The sequence below is a fragment of the Pelmatolapia mariae genome, linkage group LG2 (assembly GCF_036321145.2).
Source record: "Pelmatolapia mariae isolate MD_Pm_ZW linkage group LG2, Pm_UMD_F_2, whole genome shotgun sequence".
Taxonomy (NCBI): domain Eukaryota; kingdom Metazoa; phylum Chordata; class Actinopteri; order Cichliformes; family Cichlidae; genus Pelmatolapia; species Pelmatolapia mariae.
In genome coordinates, this window is record NC_086228.1 from 20181846 (window position 1) to 20204201 (window position 22356).

The following is a 22356-nucleotide window of genomic DNA, read 5'->3' on the forward strand; positions in this document are numbered from 1 at the left end:
AGAAGTAAACAAACTTCCTCTTCCTGAGAGCCTTTCCTCTCATGCATTATTTAATGGAAATTTCCTTCTAGTGGGAATATTCTGCTGCATTTTAACACAAGGCTGTTGACCTGAAGGAAACTGCACCACATACTCTGCTTCTTGTTCTGTGATCATACTGCCCCCTTGTGAGACACCAGCAAAATGATGTCATTAGGAATATTTGATGTGTGCTAAATTTAGCATCCAGGACAGATTGTGAGGATCTTCAGGCCCAGTAATTCCCAGTCCAAGTCGAGATACTACAGATGAAAACCTACTTTATCTACTGGTCACTTTTGCCATTTTGTGCCATTTTGATCCCATAACATGTCTTTCAGACTAGAATTCTTCAGTCAGTGTATTGGACATTTGTTTCATTTAAAGTGCAAATTAATCCACTTTAAATGAGACAATACCTCAATCAAATATTTAGACATAAAAAATGTCTTAATGTGGGTAACCAACTGTGGAAATGTCATTCTGCCATCTATTAGAGTTATTCTGATTCTTATTAAAAAGTGTTTTTAACCATGAATTCTACATTCTAGTAAAAATATCTGGAATGTATCGAGTCACAACTCTACACTTCAGTAGCACTCCCAAGCATCTGTTTTTTCCAGTGTATTCCTGTACATTAAAGGTTTTTACAGAGTACTTTATTCATACATCTGTGTAGGTTCTCAGTCAACCAGGTCAAGGTACTCTTAAGTGCTTGAAATGAAGGCAACTGGACTCCTTTGTGGTTCACAGAGACTTTGACCTCCCATTCTAGAGGTTGCTTCAGTTCTGTAAATTGCTGGAGAGTCATTTTATAGACCTGGTGGTGTTATGTGTTCGAAAGTGGTTGTGGGAGTCACTGAACCACCCTGTAATGTGAGTTGTTAAGAGTCACATGAGCCGAGATGTGAATTTAGGCGTGGGTCATTACCATCCCTGTCAGAGGCCAAGGTGTGAAGCCTTCCTGAGACATTGCCCCACCCCCTATCATGTGATTTGTTCAGGTCACATGGTTCAAGGTGTGAACAGGGATTTCATGAAGTGATAAAGGGAGCTGGTGCCATTTTCCACCACCTTTGTTCAATAATAGTCGTTCATATTTGATGTCAATGACCTCCTTTGCGCTTCTCTCAAACAGCCTGAAAGAGTGACCTTTAGCTCCTTTAGGATGCATATGTACAGCTGAGTGTTGTCCTGTCGAGTTGATTCTCCTAGATTGTGTTCCTCACTGAATTGCGCTTCATATTTGGTATTTGGGTTTTTTCAACCCTCACTTACACCTTGACCTTTGTGACCTTAATAAATCACATGATGAAAAGGGCCCTTTTGGCCCTTTTGACACAATGAGCCACGCCTTGATTCAGACCTGCGCTTACATGGTCCTTTATGTCTCACGTGATTACAAGGTGTGTCAGTGACTCCAGGGGGCAATCCCACCAGCGGGGTCTCGCCATCAGTTTATAGAGCTGAAGAAGCTTCTTAAATTAGAGGTAAAACTTCTTCATGGACCAAAAAGGTCTGTTTGCCTTCATTTCCAATTTTTAAGGCAGGGGTGTCAAACATATAGCTGGTGAGCCTGAATTGGACTGTATTATCAAAAGTTTTATAGCTTTTCCTCCTGACATGGCCATTCATACTACATCAAAGTAAATAAGTAATAGATAAACATTTCAATAACAGAACATTTTAGAAAATTTACAACAGAAAAACTGAAATGTTTTGTTGGAAATGCTCCTATTTTTTCGTATGCTAAGATAGCTGATCTGAATTTTGAATTTAATTGAATTTAATGACATTTTTAAACATAATGTATTACATAAAAATAACTGTTAATCAAAGTTTGTAACCGGGGAAGTTACCATGACGTTATCAGTTGATTCGAAAATTGACCGTACTAACCTGAAGCGCTTTCTTCAACAAAGACAGTTGCTGCTTATCTCAGCTCCTATTTAGCGTATGTTACTAACCCTTTAGTACCTTTTATTTACCCCCCAAAAATATGAAAAATGGACTTTAAGCAAATTTATACTCTGAATAGGTAAAGTAATACAGTAATGGTGTCTGAATAACCTACTTCGAATGCAAGATTTAAATATAAATCTGATGGTTTAGATTTGATTTGAATAGTATCAGATAGTTATTTTGCTGGAGTTACCGTTCATGCTGCGTATTGTGTTGATTAATATGGTCAGAAATATAGCTGACTTAAGTAGCAGTGTTTTTCATTGAACTGTACAGTAAGTAGGACTGGTGTCATTTGCACTTCGTGGGTCTATCTGTGTAACATGTTTAACAGTGATTGCAGAGCACAATCTTGTCAGTAAATCAGTGTTTTGAAATGTTAAACAGTCAGAACTATGACATTTGACCCAGATGTTGCGATGCTGCTTTTAATCTTGTAGGACTGCGCACTCTGTGCTTTGCGGTGGCAGACATCAGTGAATCGTCCTATCAGCAGTGGTTGGAGATCCACCACAGAGCCTGCACCTCCCTGCAGAACAGAGCCTTAAAACTGGAGGAGAGCTACGAACTGATAGAGAAGGTTTGTTAAGCGACATCCTGTTTGTGTGCACTGTGTCGGTTTTTCTGAAAGGGTATTTTTTATTGCAGAATCCAGTATGACTGACAAGCAGCGCAAAGCTTTTCATCTGGTTAAATGCTGCACTTTCTTAATGCATAGGATTTTATAGGAACAAAACTTCTGAAAAGTCAGACTGGCCTTGAGCTGAAGTGTAACTAGTGGGGAAAAATGAAATAACGTCTGGAAACCTGCAAAAGTTCAAAATCGTGTGTGTTTTTATAAGTTTCACCAGCAGGTAGAGTTGGTTTTCTGTGAGGTGGGTCTGTGTGGAAGCGTTAGTCAAACACAGGAAGCCACAGAGTAAATCAGCCACTTGGCAGGTTCGTCATGGCTGCTCTTGGCTGCCCAAAACAAATGGGGGCAATCAATCATGAAATAAACATAAAAGCTTTCAGAGAGAAAAATTTAATGCGCATTGCCAAATGAGCAGAGTGTGGCACTGCGGCCCAACCCCAATTCCCTTCCCTTGGTCCCACCCCTCTGTTTCTGCAGTTAGGGGAGGTAAGGTCTCCTGTTTCTTTTGGGGATGAAGAGGTAGCCTTTGGAGGACTAGATGACCAAAGGGTGATTGTGATTGGGCCAGGGTTAGGGCCACCCACACTTAAAAATGCACAAGGTAATGCCACAGGGGGGCACAGTGGAGTTATAGTGAAATGTTAAGGATGGAGACATTCCAGCAGTGTGTCCGAAGTTTCTCCTTCTCATCATTTCTTAACTAAAATGCTGATTACGTATTATGTGGGAAAATCTTTATATTTGATCCTGATTGTTATTTAAAAAAAACAATTGTTGTTTTAGCTTTTTCATATCTAATTCTTCATTATTTTTCCCCATTTATTTCTCACTGGTCTACTGCAGGGGATACTTTTTATGATCCCTGACTAATCTAAGTACAAGTATATTTATTGTTTACTGTTTGTCAATGCAAAGTAATCTGCTTTAGCCTATTTTCTTATACTAGCTCTACCGTGAAAATTCAGAACTTTATTTCCCCTTTTAACATATTAGAAGCAGTAGTGGTGAATTCATACACCATAAGAGTCTTTGTCCCAGTGGAAACTTTGAGTAAGCTACATATACTGGACAGACTCTACCAGCAACATACTGACTATGAAACTGTTTCTCCCTGGTTCAACTGGTACTTGTATCATAATTTACAAAGAGTGCCTTTAACAGCAGCCATAGAAAGAAATGAAAGGCTTACGTTGAAAAGGCAAAAGAAAATTTGGCACATCCAGTCATGGTCTTCCCCAGGCATAGTTTTCCGGGCTGTGTGGTTCCCAGTGATTAGCGTGGACAGACCTACAGACGTCCAGGCAGTAAGGCTCAGGTCACAACTTAAAGAGCTTCCAGAGCCTTTCCTCTGCTGCTGGCTCCTGTCTCCCCTCTACCCCTGGGTCTTGTCAAACCTTTGGCCCTGTGATGTGCCCATACAAGCCCACAGCCAGCCACAGAGAAACACAGAGTTTCCTGGGAAAAAAACAGCAACTGCATTTTGTGGGTGTGCTTGTGTGGGAGAGATCGTGTCTATAGATGCAAACACAGATGCAGGGGCACAGTAACGGATCCAAAACCCCTTAAGTCCACCGCCGCGGTTTTTACTTGGTGATAAACAAGAGCGGCTGATGAGGGGAAAAACTCGACTGAGTGAGTGACACTATCCCGGCTCAGATGTTTGCCTGACACATGACGTTTTAAAGGCCTTCCTGTGTTATGATCCTCACTAACTGACTTGTTTACTGACTTTCTCTGGTGCAGAACCTGCAGCTCCTGGGCGCCACCGCGATAGAGGATAAGCTCCAGGATAAGGTGCCGGAGACCATCGAGACTCTAATGAAGGCTGACATAAAGATCTGGATCCTGACTGGGGACAAACAGGAAACAGCCATCAATATTGGTAAGCAGCAGCATTTATGACCGGATGGTTTCCGAGCTTGAGTTTTTATGTGAATTCTGCTGTGTTGTGTGGTTTTATTGGTACAATTATTAGTATTTTTACCAGAAATGGGGCACAACATAAAGGTCAGATATCAATCACACCAAAAGGAGGCCTGCTTCAAGGCTGCCAAAATGCCAAAAGCAGACTGATGCAGCTGACATTGCTAAAATTGAGTTCCCCAGTAATACAAAAGCAATAATAGCTATTTTCCCCCTTGTTTGTGCTTCATGATGCGCTTTAACCTTATTTGTGTACTAGGTCTCATACCAAAAGGAAAGTCCCTGGCAAACCTGATTTTTTTTTTCTGTGCTAAAGTGCATGCCAGCCTCTTACAGGTACTCCAGTCATTCTTCACCCAGAAAGACAAACAGCTGACAAGCTGAATGTTTCTCTGTCACACATATCTAGTGAAAGCATCCATCGCAGAATGTCAGATGATGTATGAGCACCCTGAACTGACATGAAATAAATAACACGCATATGTACACAAGCAGGCACGTCTCACGTATCTAGGTCCCCCAGAGGTTTTGCAGATGTTATCAGAAAGGTGAATGACTAACGCTGGTTGTCCATTTGGGTTTGTATTCTTCTTCGTTCTGCGCTAGACGTGGGCAAATCAAACAAATGGATCGACCTTGAATACAGTCAGCCAGGTAACACGGAGGTCAGAAAAAACAGATATCAAAAGTACCTCCGTTTGTGGCTGCTCCTGCTCCTGCTCCTCACTGAATCAGCCCTTTGTACCCACTGTGCCCAGATGTGAGGCAGCAGAAGCCCATGCTCACTGGAAGTATTTTTACAGGTTTGCCTTTTGACTGGGTTGCTCTGTAAAAATTCTGCTTAATATTTACTTTATTTTTTTACTATTTTCCTCACTGAAAGATGATACCAATTGGCAGAGTTTATGGTGCACCTTTAGCCAAATCAGACACCTGAATTCAGGCCAGGACATTATTTAACATTTGGAGGTGGCCGAAACCACCCAAGTGCCACTTTTGGCACATAATACTGGCATACACATTTAATGAAATCTTTGTTAATGCAATAATATTCTTATTTGTAAAGCATACAGGTGTGCTGATTTGAAGCTCTAAAGTGATTGTCCTAAATCTAGTTTGTCCCTAAACCTGAAGTGTAATGAAATACGATAAAGAAACAACCCTGATGCTTTTAGGCTGTCTGAGAAAAGAGCAATGTTTGCTCTTGGACACGCTCTCGCTGCTATGAGCTGCTAGTTGAGAGGAGTCTGTGTGCACGTAATTCTCAAGGCAGGTAAGAGCCAGAATTTACTAAAAGGAAAGAGCCAGCCGATCAGTTAGGAAAACAGTGTTCACTTTGCTAACATTCAGTTAAGTGTGGCTGGAGGGTGCATTATGTCCTTAAGCAGAGAGGGACCAAAAAGTAAACACCATCCCTTATCTGACCATACAAATATGAGCCCCTGAGCCCCCATTATGTTGACCTGTTCCTCTTCCCGTCATTTTACAATAATTTCAAGCCCCCATTCTTCTTCTCAAAATCCCAGTCAGCATGTTCCCCTCTTTGAGTGGCTTTTGCGGCTAAAGTTTGTATTTCTAATTGTTGCTCCCGAGGCAAAATTCCAGATTAGCCTGACACAAGTGTCATTGTTACACATTCCTCAAATCCTGTGGGAGCCGTGTTTGGTTCTGCCTGAGATGGGGGGAAAAAGCCAGGAATTTAACTTTGGTGACATTAAAAAAAAAGAGAGAAAAGTCAAATGAGCTAAAGGTAAACACATTAAACGGAAGGCAGAATTGACAAGGGGGAAGGGAGTGACTGAGAGAGGCTGCGTCCAGATGGGGAGACGTTTTGCACACATTGGCAAATTTTTGGACATTTGCACCTTTGCACTTAAGAAAACAATCTGCCAGACCCCAGCCCTGTTTGGTTTTGACTCTGGAGGTGAAATTTGCTCATTTCCTCTGTATGTACATATGTGTGTGTGTTTGTGCATATTGTGGGTGCACTATTGTGTTCGGCTACGTGTTTTGTGTTGTCTAAGTTTCACTCAGAGAATGCCACCCATATATTCACAAAACAGAGGCTTTGTGGTAACCCCCTTAAAGAAACTAAAATCCCTTTCCAGACAGAAGCAAAGTGTAGAAGCCCACAAATATTTATGTGGTTATGGCCACAGATGGCAGCCCTTTTCATACAGCCACAGCACTGAACTGAAGGCTTCAGTCTTGGTTCATGAAATATTTCTGTTTTCCCCAATGGGAGGCGCCCTCTACCACCTTGCTGGTGACCCTGAGCATCTGTCCCTGCCAAAAGCTGAGGGAAACGCTCCCTAGAGAGCCATGTTGGGTAACTCGGAGTTGTAACTGCCTATTAAAACAGGAAACTGACAAACTCTTGTAAACCAAACTCATTAGTCATGTGCTGAGACACTTGCTTTGAGCTGTAAAATTTTAATTGGATCCCTTTAAACGTTGTTTCACTTATTTGATTCTTGTAGGTTTTATATATTTAATATTTGCATGTGGATGCAGGTTTGGGATGAGCTAACTGGACTGTTTACATTTAAGGCAACTATAATTTTATGAGAGTAAAATTGGATTAATTAAAAGTTTTATGTATTTTATATGTGTTCCTATATTTTTGCACTGCTTAAGATTTTGGTCTAAAATGTCGATTTCAACTATTTATTTATTTATTTTTTTGTTTTGTGTTTTTTGCAGGACATTCCTGCAAATTGCTGACGAAGAACATGGGCATGATTGTGATCAATGAAGACACTTTGGATGTAAGTATACGAGATTTTGTTTATCCATAAATCAAACTTCCCTGGAAAGGGGAATCAAAACACATAAAACTCACAGTTGTTTTACAAAATCCATGAGCAAGGCCGTTCTAAAACTACTTCATTCAAAATTTAATTTAGAGCATGATTTCATTTTTCCATTACTGTGTTAAAAATAATACTACCGGTAATGTATTTGCCATTTGGCTCATGATTCTAATTCCAGCATATCAGTATGAGCGTTGGATACATCTCTAGTAAAGCAGCGTTATTGTCAAAGATCAACATGAACTAAATGCCTTTAAAGTATGCTTTTTATGAAGTGAAATAACAAGTATGGATCATTTGGGCTTCAGATTTTAGAGATTCAGATTTTATCAGTATATCGGACAGTAACCAAGACTGATCAACAGTTCTTGTACGTGGAAAACAGTACTGTACAGAAGTTAAAGAACTTACTAAGATAAAAACATCTGTCCCCTCATGACCTCACCCAGTCCCCATGAAAACCAAAAAATCTCCAAACTAAAATGATGAGGCTACAGGGAGTCTTCCTCATAAAGTCCTCACAACTTCCCAGATTCTGCATTTAACATCTTTAAGACACCCAACAGAGAAGTCTGTCGACCCCACGGCAGGAGAGCTTTGTCTGTTGTTTCTGAGATTGAAAAGGGCAAGTCCCTGCACTTCCAACAGGAGAAAGCTGCCGAGCACAGGAGCCACAGATGGAGGAGAAACGTGCTGTGTTTAGCTTGTCGGACAAGAAGGGAGGGGGGGAGAAATGGCGAGAAGGAGGGAATGAAGGAGTGGAAAGCGGGGCGGGGGGCTGTTTGGGGGTGATGACGGACGGCCTTCACTCTGTCAGCCGGTCGTTAGGCGTGATAAATGAAGTTGAGGCAGAAATTCGGGGTTGGTGCATTCATAAAGCTCACGAACTAGCACTTTGAAATGTCAGCTCCCATTCTGCTGTGCTTGAGCAGATGCTTACATAAGGCAGTTTGTTAAAAATGTAAAAAAGAGAAATCTCTCCAACAGCACTGAGGAGGAACAGTGAACAGAGGACCAGGCAGCAGAGCTGGTAGTTCTGAGTCCTGTTGTGCTGCGAAAGAGAGTCATTGAGGCATGTCTTGCTTCTTTGCAGTGTTTAGAAACAATTATCAAAGGAAGGACACAGTTTCTGACATTCCTTGTGTTAAATGTTACATGAAGTGAAATTCTTGCAGTAAAATGCTGTCTCTAAGTTAGGATTAGGTCATTCTGAAAAGCTTTGCTTTCTAGTCAGGGTGTTTAATCATTTTGAGAGCATAGCATAGCATTGGCATATTAATCTTATTCATCTTACAGCTACAGACGAATGAGGTTCATTATTTTCACGTTTATAAGACTAAAATAGGATTTATAAACACTCTGTCTTAACTGCTCATAGGTAGTTTTTCCAGTGACATATTGGTCAAAAGTATGTGTCCATATTCTTCTCACTAAGATGGAACATGCCCCGTTTGGATACCTCCTAGTCTAAGAGAGACGATGACATTAGGTCCATACAAACGTCCAGATTCCACGTAATGAGTGTCTCATTCTTTTGGCTGTATCACTTAAGGCGTATATAAACAATGGAGCTCCACAAGCTCTTGTGGATTTCTGAATGGACGGTACATACGCTTCCAAAAACCAAACACTAGCTTGTCACATAGGCCAAACTGGTCATTAGAGCCACAACAAAAGAGGCTTCAGGAGGAGACATGTAGCATTAGTGCAAAAATTCCTTAGTGGGGAATTGGAGTTGGGGGGGGGGGGGGGGGGGGGGTGAATGGCCGCCCTCCTTAAGGAAATGCTAAACTTTGCTTATCAGGCTGGGGTGAATACATTGTACCCGGACAAAGCAAATTCTTTCACATACATATGTTTCCAGCAGACACATGCTCTCACACTGAGATGTCATCTGGAAAGTCAGAATGAGCAGTTGTAGTTGAATGGAGCAGTTGAATGTAGATATAACAACTTATGACTTTTCCGGCCTGAACACACACACACACACGCACGCGCGCGCACACACACACACACACACACACACACACACACACACACACACACACACACACACTTGCCTACCCGCTGCTCATCTCGTGCTGTTTTACAGACCCCATCGGGGATGGCTAAGTCCTCGCAGCTGCTCTCTGCTTGTATCCTCGTGCTCAGTTTCTCTCTTCTGTTAATCCATCATCTCGCTCTCTGTGCGTGTCTCGCTCTCCTCCTCTCGCTTTGTGAAACGTAAAGCCACTTTCTCCAAATATTTCCTTTAAGCTGAGGTTTCAGAGTTTTGTTATGCCAAGCGAACATTGCGTGGTCCCCCTGGTACAATCTGACCGCTTTGACATATTTGACCTCCACACCAGCACCCACCCCGCCCTTTAACTGCCATAATTCTTTTTTAATGTTTTCATCTTTTGGGGCATCAGGAAATTACATTGTGTCCATACAGTTTGTCTGCCTGGTTATTATTTGTCAGTCTCTTTTTATTTGTTTGCATGAATATGACCTCTTTCACTTGCACTTCAGTTGAATGCAACAACATAATAATTTAAACTGTTGGTTACTTGTGCAGTAAAAGTTCTACCAAGTGTGTTTAGTAGTACGCTGTCACACAGATAATGGTTACCCACAGAGAGTGGTTTTATTTGCTAATGACTTCACCATCTGTGGTGAGGATGATTTAATGAGTACTACAATGAAGATCTCACCACTCTGTCATCCAGTCCACATGCCCATAGACCACCACAGTTAATCCTCTTGTCAGTGTCATATTTATAGCTTTTCATCAACACCACAGATATATATACTGTAAAAGCAAACAGAATATACTCACAGAACTCATCTGTGTTATTACATCATAGCTAAGGCCTCAGTGTAATAAATAGGAGAATTATAATAAATATTCAAGATATCAAGAGCAGCTGCTCTGGAGCAGTCAGGGATTAGCAGCCAGAGTGGACAGATCTGTCTGTTTGAAAGTAATGCAAATGGAGACTAAAGTTATATTACTTTGAATATATATATATATATATATATATATATATATATATATATATATATATATATGTGTGTGTATATATATATATATGTGTGTGTATATATATATATGTGTGTGTGTATATATATATATATGTGTGTGTATATATATATATATATGTATATATATATATATATGTATATATATATATATATATATGTATATATATATATGTATATGAATCAAGTGTATGACAATAAATATGTTTACAATTACAACATTCTCAGTAGGAATCAGTTCAAACTGTGTGAGTGGCAAGAATCTAATATATGTAAACATTGTTACAGTTTGGGCTGAGATTTAGGTATTTATCATTCATTAAAACAGTACAATTATATAAACGTCATTTTTGGTGAAAATTAAGATGATAAAATTATTTTTTGTCTTTAGAGATTCTTTAGACCAAATTTTTTTAATTTTCAGTGAAGTGTGGATTTGTTTTTTATTCTGTTTTTAAAGATTATTATTGCTATTTTTCATTTTATTGTGCTTTTTTAAATCTATTTTTTTCCATTATTTTGCCATCACATTAAAAAATTCTTTTTCTTTGTTTTATTTTATTCTTTTCTCTGTGAGAAAGTTACTCCAAAATTAAGATCAATTTCATGAAACCTCGGAGGAGTAATATGGGTAATTAAACAAGCCATTAAATGTGTCGCAAATCCTGATCGCCTTCTTTCTTCATTGAGGATCTGCTCTACAGACACCCTTAAAGTGTTGTTATATCATTGTTTTGGTAATTAATCAGAAACATCATGAAAAGCAAAAAAAACCAAAACATTAAAATATCAAATTCCTATGCTTTTTTCCCCTCTTTTAGAGAACAAGAGAAACGCTCAGCCACCACTGTGGAATGCTGGGAGATTCCCTCTACAAGGAAAACGACTTTGCTCTCATTATTGATGGAAAGACTCTAAAATACGCTCTTACATTTGGAGTGCGCCAGTACTTCCTGGACCTCGCCTTGTCCTGTAAAGCTGTCATATGCTGCAGGTAAGATTTAAACCCGAAACAATAAAATAAGCAGGGAACAAGCAAGACATTAAATGTCGTGTCTAAAAGAATCAGGCAGTAAATAATCCGAAAGCCCAAGCTGTTGTCTTGAAGTTTATTTTTCTATTAGAGCCAAATGTTAAAAATGACCCAAGTGAAATTTCAAACTATGTCCTAAATCTACATATTATTATTTCTTCACCATAAAGGTCATTTAGACTTTTTATGGCACCATAATATAACATGAAGGTGCGCTGTTGACCTGCCCAGGCCACATAAATGAGAGGAAGCACTTAAATACTCAAGCAACCATGACAGGATCTGGGGCCAGAACTCAGCACCATGTTTTCAGAACAACAGCGACCCTTTAGATGCCACGTTATTACTCCGTGCAGTACGTCAGATTTGTATTTATTTTTTTGCCCCCACCTCCACCTGCCTTTGCCTTGTGCACACTCTGTGGGCACTAAGATACACCACGAGATGAATGAGTCCCCTTAAACCATGGAGAACATAAACATTAACAGTTTCACAGCCAAAGACAGACGTGCAGTTTACAGCATCATCTCCAGAGAATTTCTTTACTGTATACTATGCTGATTTTGGTGCACAAAGAAGAAGCCACTGTTAGGGAGGCTAGAGGCTGGCAGTGAGGGCATAAAGCTAAGATTGAAGTCTTGAAGAAGAGGATTGGTTTTACTTAGTAAATTAAGAAGATGTTTATCTATTCTCTAGCTGCCTTGCCACCTTTTCACACCCAGCCAGCAGTAGTTAGTATCTTACAGTTTATATTTGTTACTCTTTAAGAGATCCTGTCAAAAAGTAAACAAATTATATGTAACTTTATATGAGCTGCTGTTTTACCCAGGTTATTTTTTTCTCACTGTTATTATCCCAGATTTGGACTTGCTTATTAACTCACGTCTATTATCAATCACTTCCTTTCAGAGTATCGCCTCTTCAGAAGTCAGAAGTGGTTGAGATGGTGAAAAAACAGGTGAAGGTGATCACGCTTGCCATCGGCGATGGTGCTAACGACGTAGGAATGATCCAAACAGCTCATGTCGGTGTGGGAATCTCAGGCAACGAGGGTCTGCAGGCGGCAAACTCCTCAGACTACTCTATTGCCCAGGTGAGGAGTTAGAGATTGAAAACACAAATAAATAAAGTGGGAACTTTTACTTAGTATTGAAGTTTAAAGAAGATCTATTAAGCTCATATTAAATAATAACATCTGCATTTGTACAAGTGCTTCCTGTAAGCTAAAGGCTCGGGCTTCTTTAAAATTGTAAATCATCACCTTTGTGATGGGTTTGATGGGTTTTGAGTAACTTCACCTCGATAAAGGAATTTGAGAGTCAAAGAAATATTAAAATATTAACAGGATCCAATCTGTCAGTCTAGTAATAAAAGATCAGCAACTGCAAAATGAAGATACCAGGTAGGTTATGATATTTAATTTGGCTCAAGCAAAGTGAAAATCATAATAATACACGACTCGATAAACACGTCGAAGTTGCAAATGCTTATCCATACAGTACTTTATCAGTAATACTGTTTTTCATGCCTTGTGACAGCCTTGTCACTGTTTTCTCAAATGTATTACATGTTACTGATAGCTTGGTACATTGTTCTGAGGAACAATAGGTCATATATCTGAAAGGGCTTCAGCTTATACAGTAAAGTAGCATCTCCTATTAAACAGGCATGTGGTGAAACCCAACTCCCAACATAGCTATAGGGAACGCATCCTGGCAAAATGCTTCTTAAATCCATACTCCTGTCCCAGCAACCAGTTTGTCTGAAACTCTGCATACATATGATACCCGTTGACACAAAATCCATGGCGTTTGTGGGTCTGTTACACAGCACACCACTCAGTTTATTGTGTTTGTACAGCCAAGAGGCTTGGGAGTATGAGGAACTAAGAGTTGACTAAGGCACAGTGCATTTTCTGTGCTTCAGTATGAAATTACTAATCAAGAGACTTGGGTTTGTCTGAAGTGCCCCATTTAATCCGCATGACATGTAGAATGTGTATGTTCTTCAAAGACAGGTGGCCTCTTGTAATCGATTTGTGTCAAATTAAATTACACCTCCAGACTTCCAGTGGTATTTTCCGCATCTTGGCGCAACGGTACATTAACTGTAATTTGCTGACTACAAACTGAAATCAATCCCGGGAAGTTGTATAACTTGTTTTTGTACTCCTATACATGATTTAGATTAATGTCTGCGAGTGTCAGATGAGCATCTTGCTGCTACAGATTTCTACGCAGCTAGATTTGATACTTGAACAGTGTTATCTGTTAAAGTAAGTGGAGAGTAAAGAGGCTTCGGGCCAAGGCATCTCTGCTGACTGTCTGTCATCAGCTTGGCTCTGTGTTAACTGATGTTTGATCCAGCCCTTCGAGGGGTCACACAAACTGGGAGCTGCGAATGTTCTTTCATATCACAGAGGAGTTCTGTGTTGATGCTGAAAGACAAGACCCCAAAATAAATAAAGCTGTGTTCAAAATGTCAGGCACTCACTACTCACAATACAATTGGGATATATAGCAAGCCATGTTTTAGTGCTATCCAAATGTAAAAGGAGTTTTACTATACTCCATGTACTGTGCTAAAAGTATGACACAACTGCTCACAAAAGTGTAAAACCCACAATCATTACCCAAACATAAAGAATTTAAACTACTAAAAAATACGTATATTTAATATGTTTGTAAAAGCTAGTATATGCCCACACTAGTTCACAGTGTTGGCAAGTTGAAATACTTAATCAAACTGACAGAAGAAAAAAGAAAAATAAGGGTGGTTGATGTAATTTATATGTCAGCCTCTTGCTATCTATGTATAATTCAACTTCTGTGCATATAAATGAGATGATATTGCTGTGAAATAAAAAATTATACAATGGCTTTGTAAGGTGTTAAAGTGCATTAAAAAATATATATTTAAGCCTGTTGCCAGGTGATTGCTGGGCAACATGATGACATCATAACATCTCATATAGATGAGTCTAGATAAGTCTATAGATAAGTCTAACGAGTTTGGTTCCTCGGCTCTTGATGGTCTTTGAGGAGTTCACAGACCAAAAAACAAACAAACACTGACAGAGATTTTGTGTGTTATAGGACAATATGCTGGGTGTCTTTTCTTTTATCATTAAAAAAAAGTCTGTGTCAGTAATTATGTTGTTAGCTGGTGTTGATGTATCACTTTTTAATTGTGCAACAGCATTAATGTAATTAATGAAGCCATGAAAATGACCCGAGTACTGTCCGAAAGCGGCTTTTCCTTTTTGCCGATGGGCTCACTAATTTGGAGCAAAGAGGGAGAAGTGATTAAGTGAATGATTTTGGACACAACCTACCCCTTCTAGATGGCTAAAAGGTGTGATGAAACACTTGTTCTGCTCCAGTGCTATCACACTCATCAGCCAAAATTGCAGTGTGATTGAAAGTTCACCACAGGCCTTAAATAGTGGTATAATTATGAAGCCATTTAACTATTATGTTAGGCCCTTGGAGACTAATACCCCCATATGAACCCCTCCAATTTCAGCAACTCAAATCTCAGCCTTACAGTCTTTGTCTACACACTTTCTGGAATGTGTTAGCGAGAGCTTTGGCCACAAGCTCTCATCAGAGGCTTTCTGCCCGGCAATGACAAAAGACCTTTTTTTAAATCTTGAAGTTCTGTAACTCTTTTAGTGCTCCAGCCCTGATCTCTGATTACAAGGAACCATTAGACAGACAAACATTAGACACAGATTTCTGCTATCCATTAATTTTGTCGTGTTCCTCCATTCATTTCCCTCCCACACAGTTCAAATACTTAAAGAATCTGCTGCTGGTTCACGGAGCCTGGAATTACAACCGCGTAGCCAAGTGCATCCTATACTGCTTCTACAAGAATATTGTCCTGTACATCATCGAGGTAAGACTCACACAGAAGCTCTCGGCACTGAAAGTCATGCAAAAAGCCAGATGTGAATGCACAGCTTTGAGATTTTTTTTTTTTCAAAGAGATGCAAATGGCACCACTACGTAAAGGCAAAGATTCCCTGTTAGAGTTTCCATGTTTGCGTTTCTGTTGACTGGCCCCTCACAGTACCTGCCAGGGTGTGCAGCTGCTGGATGAAGGGTTTGAGTTTTGACATATCGGGGCAGAATATACACACGAGAACGCTCGCAGACATACACACTCTATAATATGCGGTATAATTAACAGGAAGTCTGCGTTTAGTCCTTGCCAGTTATTCAGTCCTCAGAATATTAATCTGCAGTTCATCGGAATTAGTGAGAAGTCGAACCAGTTCACTAGTGACTCCACATATTTTATGTCCTAACATTTAGGTATTAATTGTTATTCGAATAACATTGGACATGCCAAGAAATTAAATGCACATGATTAGTTACAATTGGGCAATCATATTATGCTCTAACTTGGGCTGTGATAATGGTGAAATATTAGGATTAACTTTATTTTTCATGTATTTTATCAAATGGCTTTTTTTTAATGTTCCTAAATATTTATATGCATTTTTTTAATTTTTCTTGGCAAGTTCAACTTCTTTCCAATGCCAGAAATAATGCTTAATAACATTTTCCCAGCACTGTGATTTTTACTGCACTGATGGGCCTTGTTGGGAAATGTTCACAGACACTCTAACACTCTCCCTGTTTATCAGTGGATAAGGATTAGATAGTTTCACATGTCTCTGGCGGCATCGGTCAGTTGTTGTGTGGTGGGTTTGATGGCATCTGACAGATACCAGACCCAGTGCAGATTGCAGCCTCAGATCTATAACCAAGGGTGACCAGACACGTGAAGTGCTTCCTATCATCGGCAGCTTTATCACTAGTAGTGCTCAGATGTTTTGATCAACAGGCCGTGCACTTGTGTGACAAAAGTAGCAAGTTCGGCTTTGCACCTTCCCAAAAATCCAGAAGTGGAAACTGCTGAGTGTTTGATCTTTGAGCTTTGAGCTTTATCAGTCGCTTTGTGTCAAAGTGACCACGCAGCATAACCGAAAACACCACATGAAATGATTTCCATGAAATAGGTAACATCTGGGAGCAGAACAGGAGAAAAATACATTATTTGGCCACTTAAAAGATCTTGTCTGTTGCTTGACAAGATTTGAGAATATTGCTTTATTTGCTCATAAAATGTTGGCATTTTGAGAGCGCTCCCTGTTGAAGCGTCAGGTTTTTAGAACCTCATAATTGCATAACCTTTTATGGAAATATGACCACTTAAAAAATTGCTTTTGTCGATCCTCTTTCTGTGACACTTGACCTCTGATCCCCCCCTTTTTAAATCCTCATTTTAGTTTATGTGCCATGAAAAATCAGTCGTGTATTTAAAACATTCCAGCGTGTCTGCTTCTGACTTATTGTGACCTGGAAAGAGGGTAACTGGTCTCTTTCCAGGCTGTAACTGCAGTTATAAATTCATTGTGACTATTCGATCCTGCTGCCCTTTTCCACATATGCTGTAACAGTTCAGAGAACAAGTTCAAAGTAAAATTCAATTTTCAGCAAATGTAATTTTCTGTTGGCACGATCCATTACATTTGACATTTACATCTTAAAATTGGATTACGCTTGTTTGTCTCTGTTTTTAATCATGGGTAAACGTTAGCTTCTCAATCACTAGGAATTTGATTTTTAAGTTTAAAAGAAAAGGCAGATAACATCGCATCAAAACCTGGTCAGTGTTCTTCTCGGCATCCTTTTCTTTCTTTTTTTTCCTTGTGCATCCAAATACTGCTTTCCTTTGAAACATACCAGGTCCATTTTCAAAGGCCTTTTTCCAGCGACTGGAACATAACATCGATAGTTTTGTCTGCAGGGCGAGTACACCTTTCCAGTACACCTTTTGTTGCTTTCTGAAAACATAAGTCCCCTCCCCCTCTCATGCTCAGCTCCTTCAGGGGAATGAAGTAGATAATAGGACATTTCTTCACGATTTGGCTGGTTCAGTATTTGAAATGTCCCCGTATTGTAAGACCTTGACATCTAACACAGCGGCAACCCTGGGGTATGAGTCAAAGCTGCATTTGTTGCACTAATAGGTTTACTTTTGAGCTCGCATGTTTTCCCCTCGACTCTTGGGATGCCTTGCAAGAACAGAATCGAGGATGTTGACGGGAATCTTAACTTTTTGTTCGCAGCACCATTGTCCCATACAGTGTGGGTTACAATTTGAATGCCAGGGCAGGAAGACCCTGTGTTTAAGCCTCTTTTCATCTCCCTCTGCTTCCACGGGGTCTTTGGTTTCTTATAAGACACATGGAGTAAGAGGGTGAAGGATTCTCGGCCTATTGTGGAAGACGGGAATGTGAGCACAACTCAGTCTGAAGCTCTTGTAGCGGTTTAAGATTTTCTGTGGCTCACAGAGGGTTAATTGTGAGTCAGAATGTAAGGCTGTCACTCCAGTGGATGATTGACTGACATGCGCAACTACCTCAGTGTTTCTTTTTACTTTTTAGAGGCTGCTGGTTGTGATTGGCATTTCTTTTCCTAATCGGTTAGAGAGCACTTTAAGCACATTCATGCTTGAGCTATGAATTTTCATTTGATTTAAAAGAAGAAAAAAAAAAGGCGGCAACATGAAGCCAAACATTTTTAAACAATGTGTCCAGTAACTAAACAAAGTTCGGGAATAATTTATAACCTCGAGTGATTGAAGAACAGCAGCAAAAAAGTGGAATTCAGACACATTAAAGCTAAGAGACCCTTTTTAAAAGAAACCATAGAAACTCAGTTCAAATGGGCGAGCCAGCTGGCCACTCAGCTTTGATTGACACATTGCCAGGGTGCTACAGAGGGGGCTGATGGACAAGTGGCATTTATGAGGCAATTACATGAAAGCTCATTCAGTGGAGCTCAGTTTAGTCAGAGACGGCTCCGAGTAGCAGAGCAAAGCTTGCCGACCAGTAGCTCCGAATTAATCCACGGAGGCCATGCCTGGCATTGTGAGACTGCTTCTGTTTGTAGCTCCACATATTTCCAGCATATTTATCAGCTCCCTCTTTATGCCACTCTTTATTCTGTGCTTGCTTTGTGTATGAATTCCATTAACAATTCTGCAGGGCTGAGCTTAAGAGTATCAGGACTCGCATTGTTGGGGACAAATGTCATACCCGCACCCCTCACCCCCCCACCCTCCAGCCACTTGGAGACAGCAGTGAAGCAACACTGGAATCAATGATTTTTCATTTGCTGATGAATATGCAAGTCTTCTTATCTCCTAGCCCTTGCCCAATCCTCCTTTTTTCTACAGCTCCCGTTTCCCTCTATCCCTGTTTTTCATGATGTGCAGTGAGGGAGAGAGGCCAGCCACACCCCTTCGCTGAGTGGCACTCAAAGAGGAGAAGAAAAGGGGAAGAAAAAATCCGGCCTGGTACTTCCCCTAATGAGCAAATCAATGCATCTGTCCCTCAAGAGACGGAGAGTGAGAAAGAGAGAGAGAGAAGCTATTGGGACCCGAGAGACCAGGCCAAAACACTCACACAGAAGCTGTTACCTCAAGCTATGAATAGGAGTCTTTTTTAACTTAGCACAACAATATATCAGCCCAGACCCTCATTGAGCAGAGCTGTAATTAATTCAGCAGTTTGACCTACCCGCTAGCCTCTCGTTACCGTCGCTTGAGCCACGCTAATGGATGAACCTGGCTCATAGCTTGGGCTCCGTCTAACCACAACCCACAGCACTGGCATCTGAATGTATTTCTCTGTGTTTTGCCAGGGGTTGTACTGTTCATCTTTTGGTCTTGGTCTAGCCATATGTAGTCCCACATTCAGCTGAGGTTAAAACCAGACCCCCTCTTTTAAAAGACACAGCATCATGGTAGAGTGCACCTGATGGCGGGATCTGGGATGGGTGGGTGAGGCAGAGAGGGGAAGGTGAGGGGCAGGGTAGGGGCAAACAGAGGATTCGTCTACATCCCCCCCTCACCATTTGTTTTCATGCCTGTGCTTTCACGAGTAAATGGGAAGGACCAGTGGCAGATTATTATTGGTCGTGTAGACAGTGGCAGCGGCAGGCGGGGCCCCGAAACAGGCTTTGTCTCAATCTGAGAATTTGTAGCAGTTCATGCCTTCATAATGAAGTTAAATGAAGCGAGGAAATGCTTGGTTGGCCATGGCCAAAACGCAGCACCCCTGATGTTCTCTTGACAGTTTTGGCATGAGTCTATCCAGGACCACAACATTGCAAACTGTAACTCTGTAAGGTGCAGTTGCTGATTTACAATCTGCAAACAATTTTCAGGGTGTGCAGTCAGATTTACTCGAGGATATGTCAGATAAATCCGCTTTACACCAATAAAAATTCGACGTATGTGCCATTTTCCCTACCAGATTGGAGCTATTGCTCTGCTTTCATCTTAGAGGCATTATTTTGCTCAAATAAGCGTGGCTAATCAAAATACGGTGATAAGCCTCGTTTCCACTCAGCACATGGTTTACATTACCTCTGTCTGCCTTTCCTGACACAATATATCAAAGTCTCAATCACTCAAGAGTTCTGCAGTCCTGACTTTGGCCTTAAAACTAACCTCATCTGTCACCCACATGTCATCAGGTAGATCACGGAGGAAAACAGTGGGTAAGATATATGTTTGAAGTTAATCGTGTGATGAATCCAGTGGAGAATTTGCATCTCCGAGGTGCCATCTGGAGGTCCTGGCTTTCCCACTGTCTCTCATTTTTTCTCATTTAGGCTTTTTTTTTTTTTTAAGTTAGAATTGTGTCTGAATTAAACTAATGACGCAGGTTGATCACAGGTCAGCACTTTAAAACCAAACCACTTTAATTTAAGGATCATTCAGTTATTTATTTTTTTCTTACACTAAAGGGAAACATACTTTTTTCTTTTCTATTATCTATAATTGCAATCTTAGCAGAGGCTGTGTTCCCTTTGATCTGATGGTAGGATAAGAAAGACATTGAAGGATGTTGTGTGGATCGTTAGTTTGTAGATGCAGTGATCCTGTCTCAAATCTGATAATGTTAACCACTTATCTTTGCAATCACTAATGAAAAGCATACACTGAAAGAGCAAATAGCTGCATGCATGTAAATGTGGCAGCGTCTTCTATGATTAAAGCTTTCAATATCAAAATTGAGACCAAATGGCTTTCAGCTTAAAATGACAGTGCTCATTAAAAGATGTATTTCAAATGTTACAACACTTCAACTTCATTGTTTGCCACTAAAGTTGATGGCTTCTTAAAAAAAGATTGTATTATAAATCTCTGATTGTATTTCTTCTGTTCTTATGTTGCTGTTTTGATTCATTTTATGATTTTTTTTGTCTTTCTTAGATCTGGTTTGCATTCGTCAATGGCTTCTCTGGTCAGATTCTGTTTGAACGCTGGTGCATTGGCTTGTACAATGTGGTGAGTGTTTAGAGAAATTTGCCTCTATAGAGACCACTTTACTCCTCTACCTCTGTCCCCTCTTTGACACAGAACTTATTAGCTGTGGTGCCTCAAGCCTGATCCCTTTATTGCGTGACTATGTCATCAGCATCCTGAAAAAGTTCTCCTTTATTTATGACCCGTTGTCAAGCCCGTATTCCCTGTGTGCCCTAAACTATGTACTGAATGCGAAAGAACAACAGCTTCGCTTGCCCCAAAGAGTATAGTTAGTAAGAACAGCTACGTTTCAATGATAATAAGAATAGGAAGACTGGAGCAGAAAGAGAGCCGGCTGCTGATGTAGGGAGTTCCTCAGAGCGCCATAACAGGACCACTCCTAATGAACTCATATTTCATATCTGTCATGAATTAAGCAGGAGGGGGAAAAAAGTGCATCTGTAGTCTGAGGTTTAAGAGTATACTGTTAAGACCAGAATGAGTCAATATGTAACTTTAAACTGTTTATAAAAATGAACTCGATTCAATCAACAAAAATGAATGAGAGAAGTGTGAAGTGAAGTTTCCCCACAGTCCCGATCGGCCTCAAGCGCAAGTAATTTATGGCAGGCACAAACTGTCAAGTAAAGAGATTTGAGCCCTGCCTTTTTGCTCTGTTTCATAATAACCCCGCCACCTCCCTTTGCCCCACACTCCCACACTTTATAACCAGCGCTGTTTTGGTTGTGGGAAGAAGCTTCAGTCTTTTACTTTATCAAAAACTGAGGGAATTCCGTTGGCTCAGTGGGAGTCTGTTAGAGGCAGTGGGCTGAATCTGCCCCTCAATGGAGGTCTTCCTCAGCTTGGCTCTGAAAAAGAAAAGAAGCCAGTGGAGCATGTCCTGTAGCCCACTGGTCCTGCCGACTGAGGCCTGAAGACTCCGACTCCAGATGGGCCTGGAGGGAACTCACACCAACTGAATCACTGAGGCCCCCCTTGAGCTACACAAATACCATCCTTCCTCTCTCAGCAGCTGCTATACAGAACATTACAACACCACCAAGAAATGATGCTTTAAATACCTGCTTCTCAGTCAAGAAGACCGCAGATGCTCATTGGAGATGGTTTTTGCATATGAACAGACTTAAAGCATGACAAATCAAAATAAGAAGGTCAGCCAGTCTTCAGTGAAATAAACTTAAGAATGGAGCAAGTGAGGAAACAAAATGAAACAAAGCTTTGACAGGATGTTGGAGTTGCAGGTTAGATTTGCCGTGGCAGCTTTAAAAGGAGATATTTTTAGCTAAATCATATGATTTCATATCAGATTTATCACTGTGTGTTTGTGCACGTCTGCGGGTGTGTTTTTTTTTTTGTAGATCTTCACTGCCTTGCCTCCTCTCACTCTGGGAATATTTGAGCGCTCCTGCAGGAAAGAGAATATGCTGAAATACCCAGAGCTCTACAAAACCTCCCAGAATGCCATGGGCTTTAATACCAAGGTAATTTAAACCTCTTATCACATGTATATTATCTATGTGGATGTTTCCTGTAACACATAAACAGATTACAGTACTTTTAGATTATTTATTTTTCTCAGTTTGATCTTCGTATCATGT

At 40.4% G+C, this 22356-nt stretch overlaps 1 protein-coding gene across 8 annotated transcripts in view; it reads left to right on the top strand.

Annotated features, from left to right (window-relative positions):
* The window catches only part of atp8a1 (ATPase phospholipid transporting 8A1), a 121508-nt gene that overhangs the window by 73141 nt on the left and 26011 nt on the right, over positions 1-22356 (top strand). For all 8 annotated transcript variants that reach the window (XR_010095597.1, XR_010095591.1, XR_010095649.1 and 5 more), the window contains 8 exons: positions 2421-2560; positions 4358-4496; positions 7241-7305; positions 11193-11365; positions 12314-12497; positions 15194-15304; positions 20705-20779; positions 22117-22239. Coding sequence is in view for 4 of the 8 variants with exons in the window: in XM_063494447.1 (XP_063350517.1) it covers positions 2421-2560; positions 4358-4496; positions 7241-7305; positions 11193-11365; positions 12314-12497; positions 15194-15304; positions 20705-20779; positions 22117-22239 (1010 nt within the window). In the remaining 4 variants the exon portion in view is untranslated. The remainder of the gene's footprint in view (positions 1-2420; positions 2561-4357; positions 4497-7240; positions 7306-11192; positions 11366-12313; positions 12498-15193; positions 15305-20704; positions 20780-22116; positions 22240-22356) is intronic.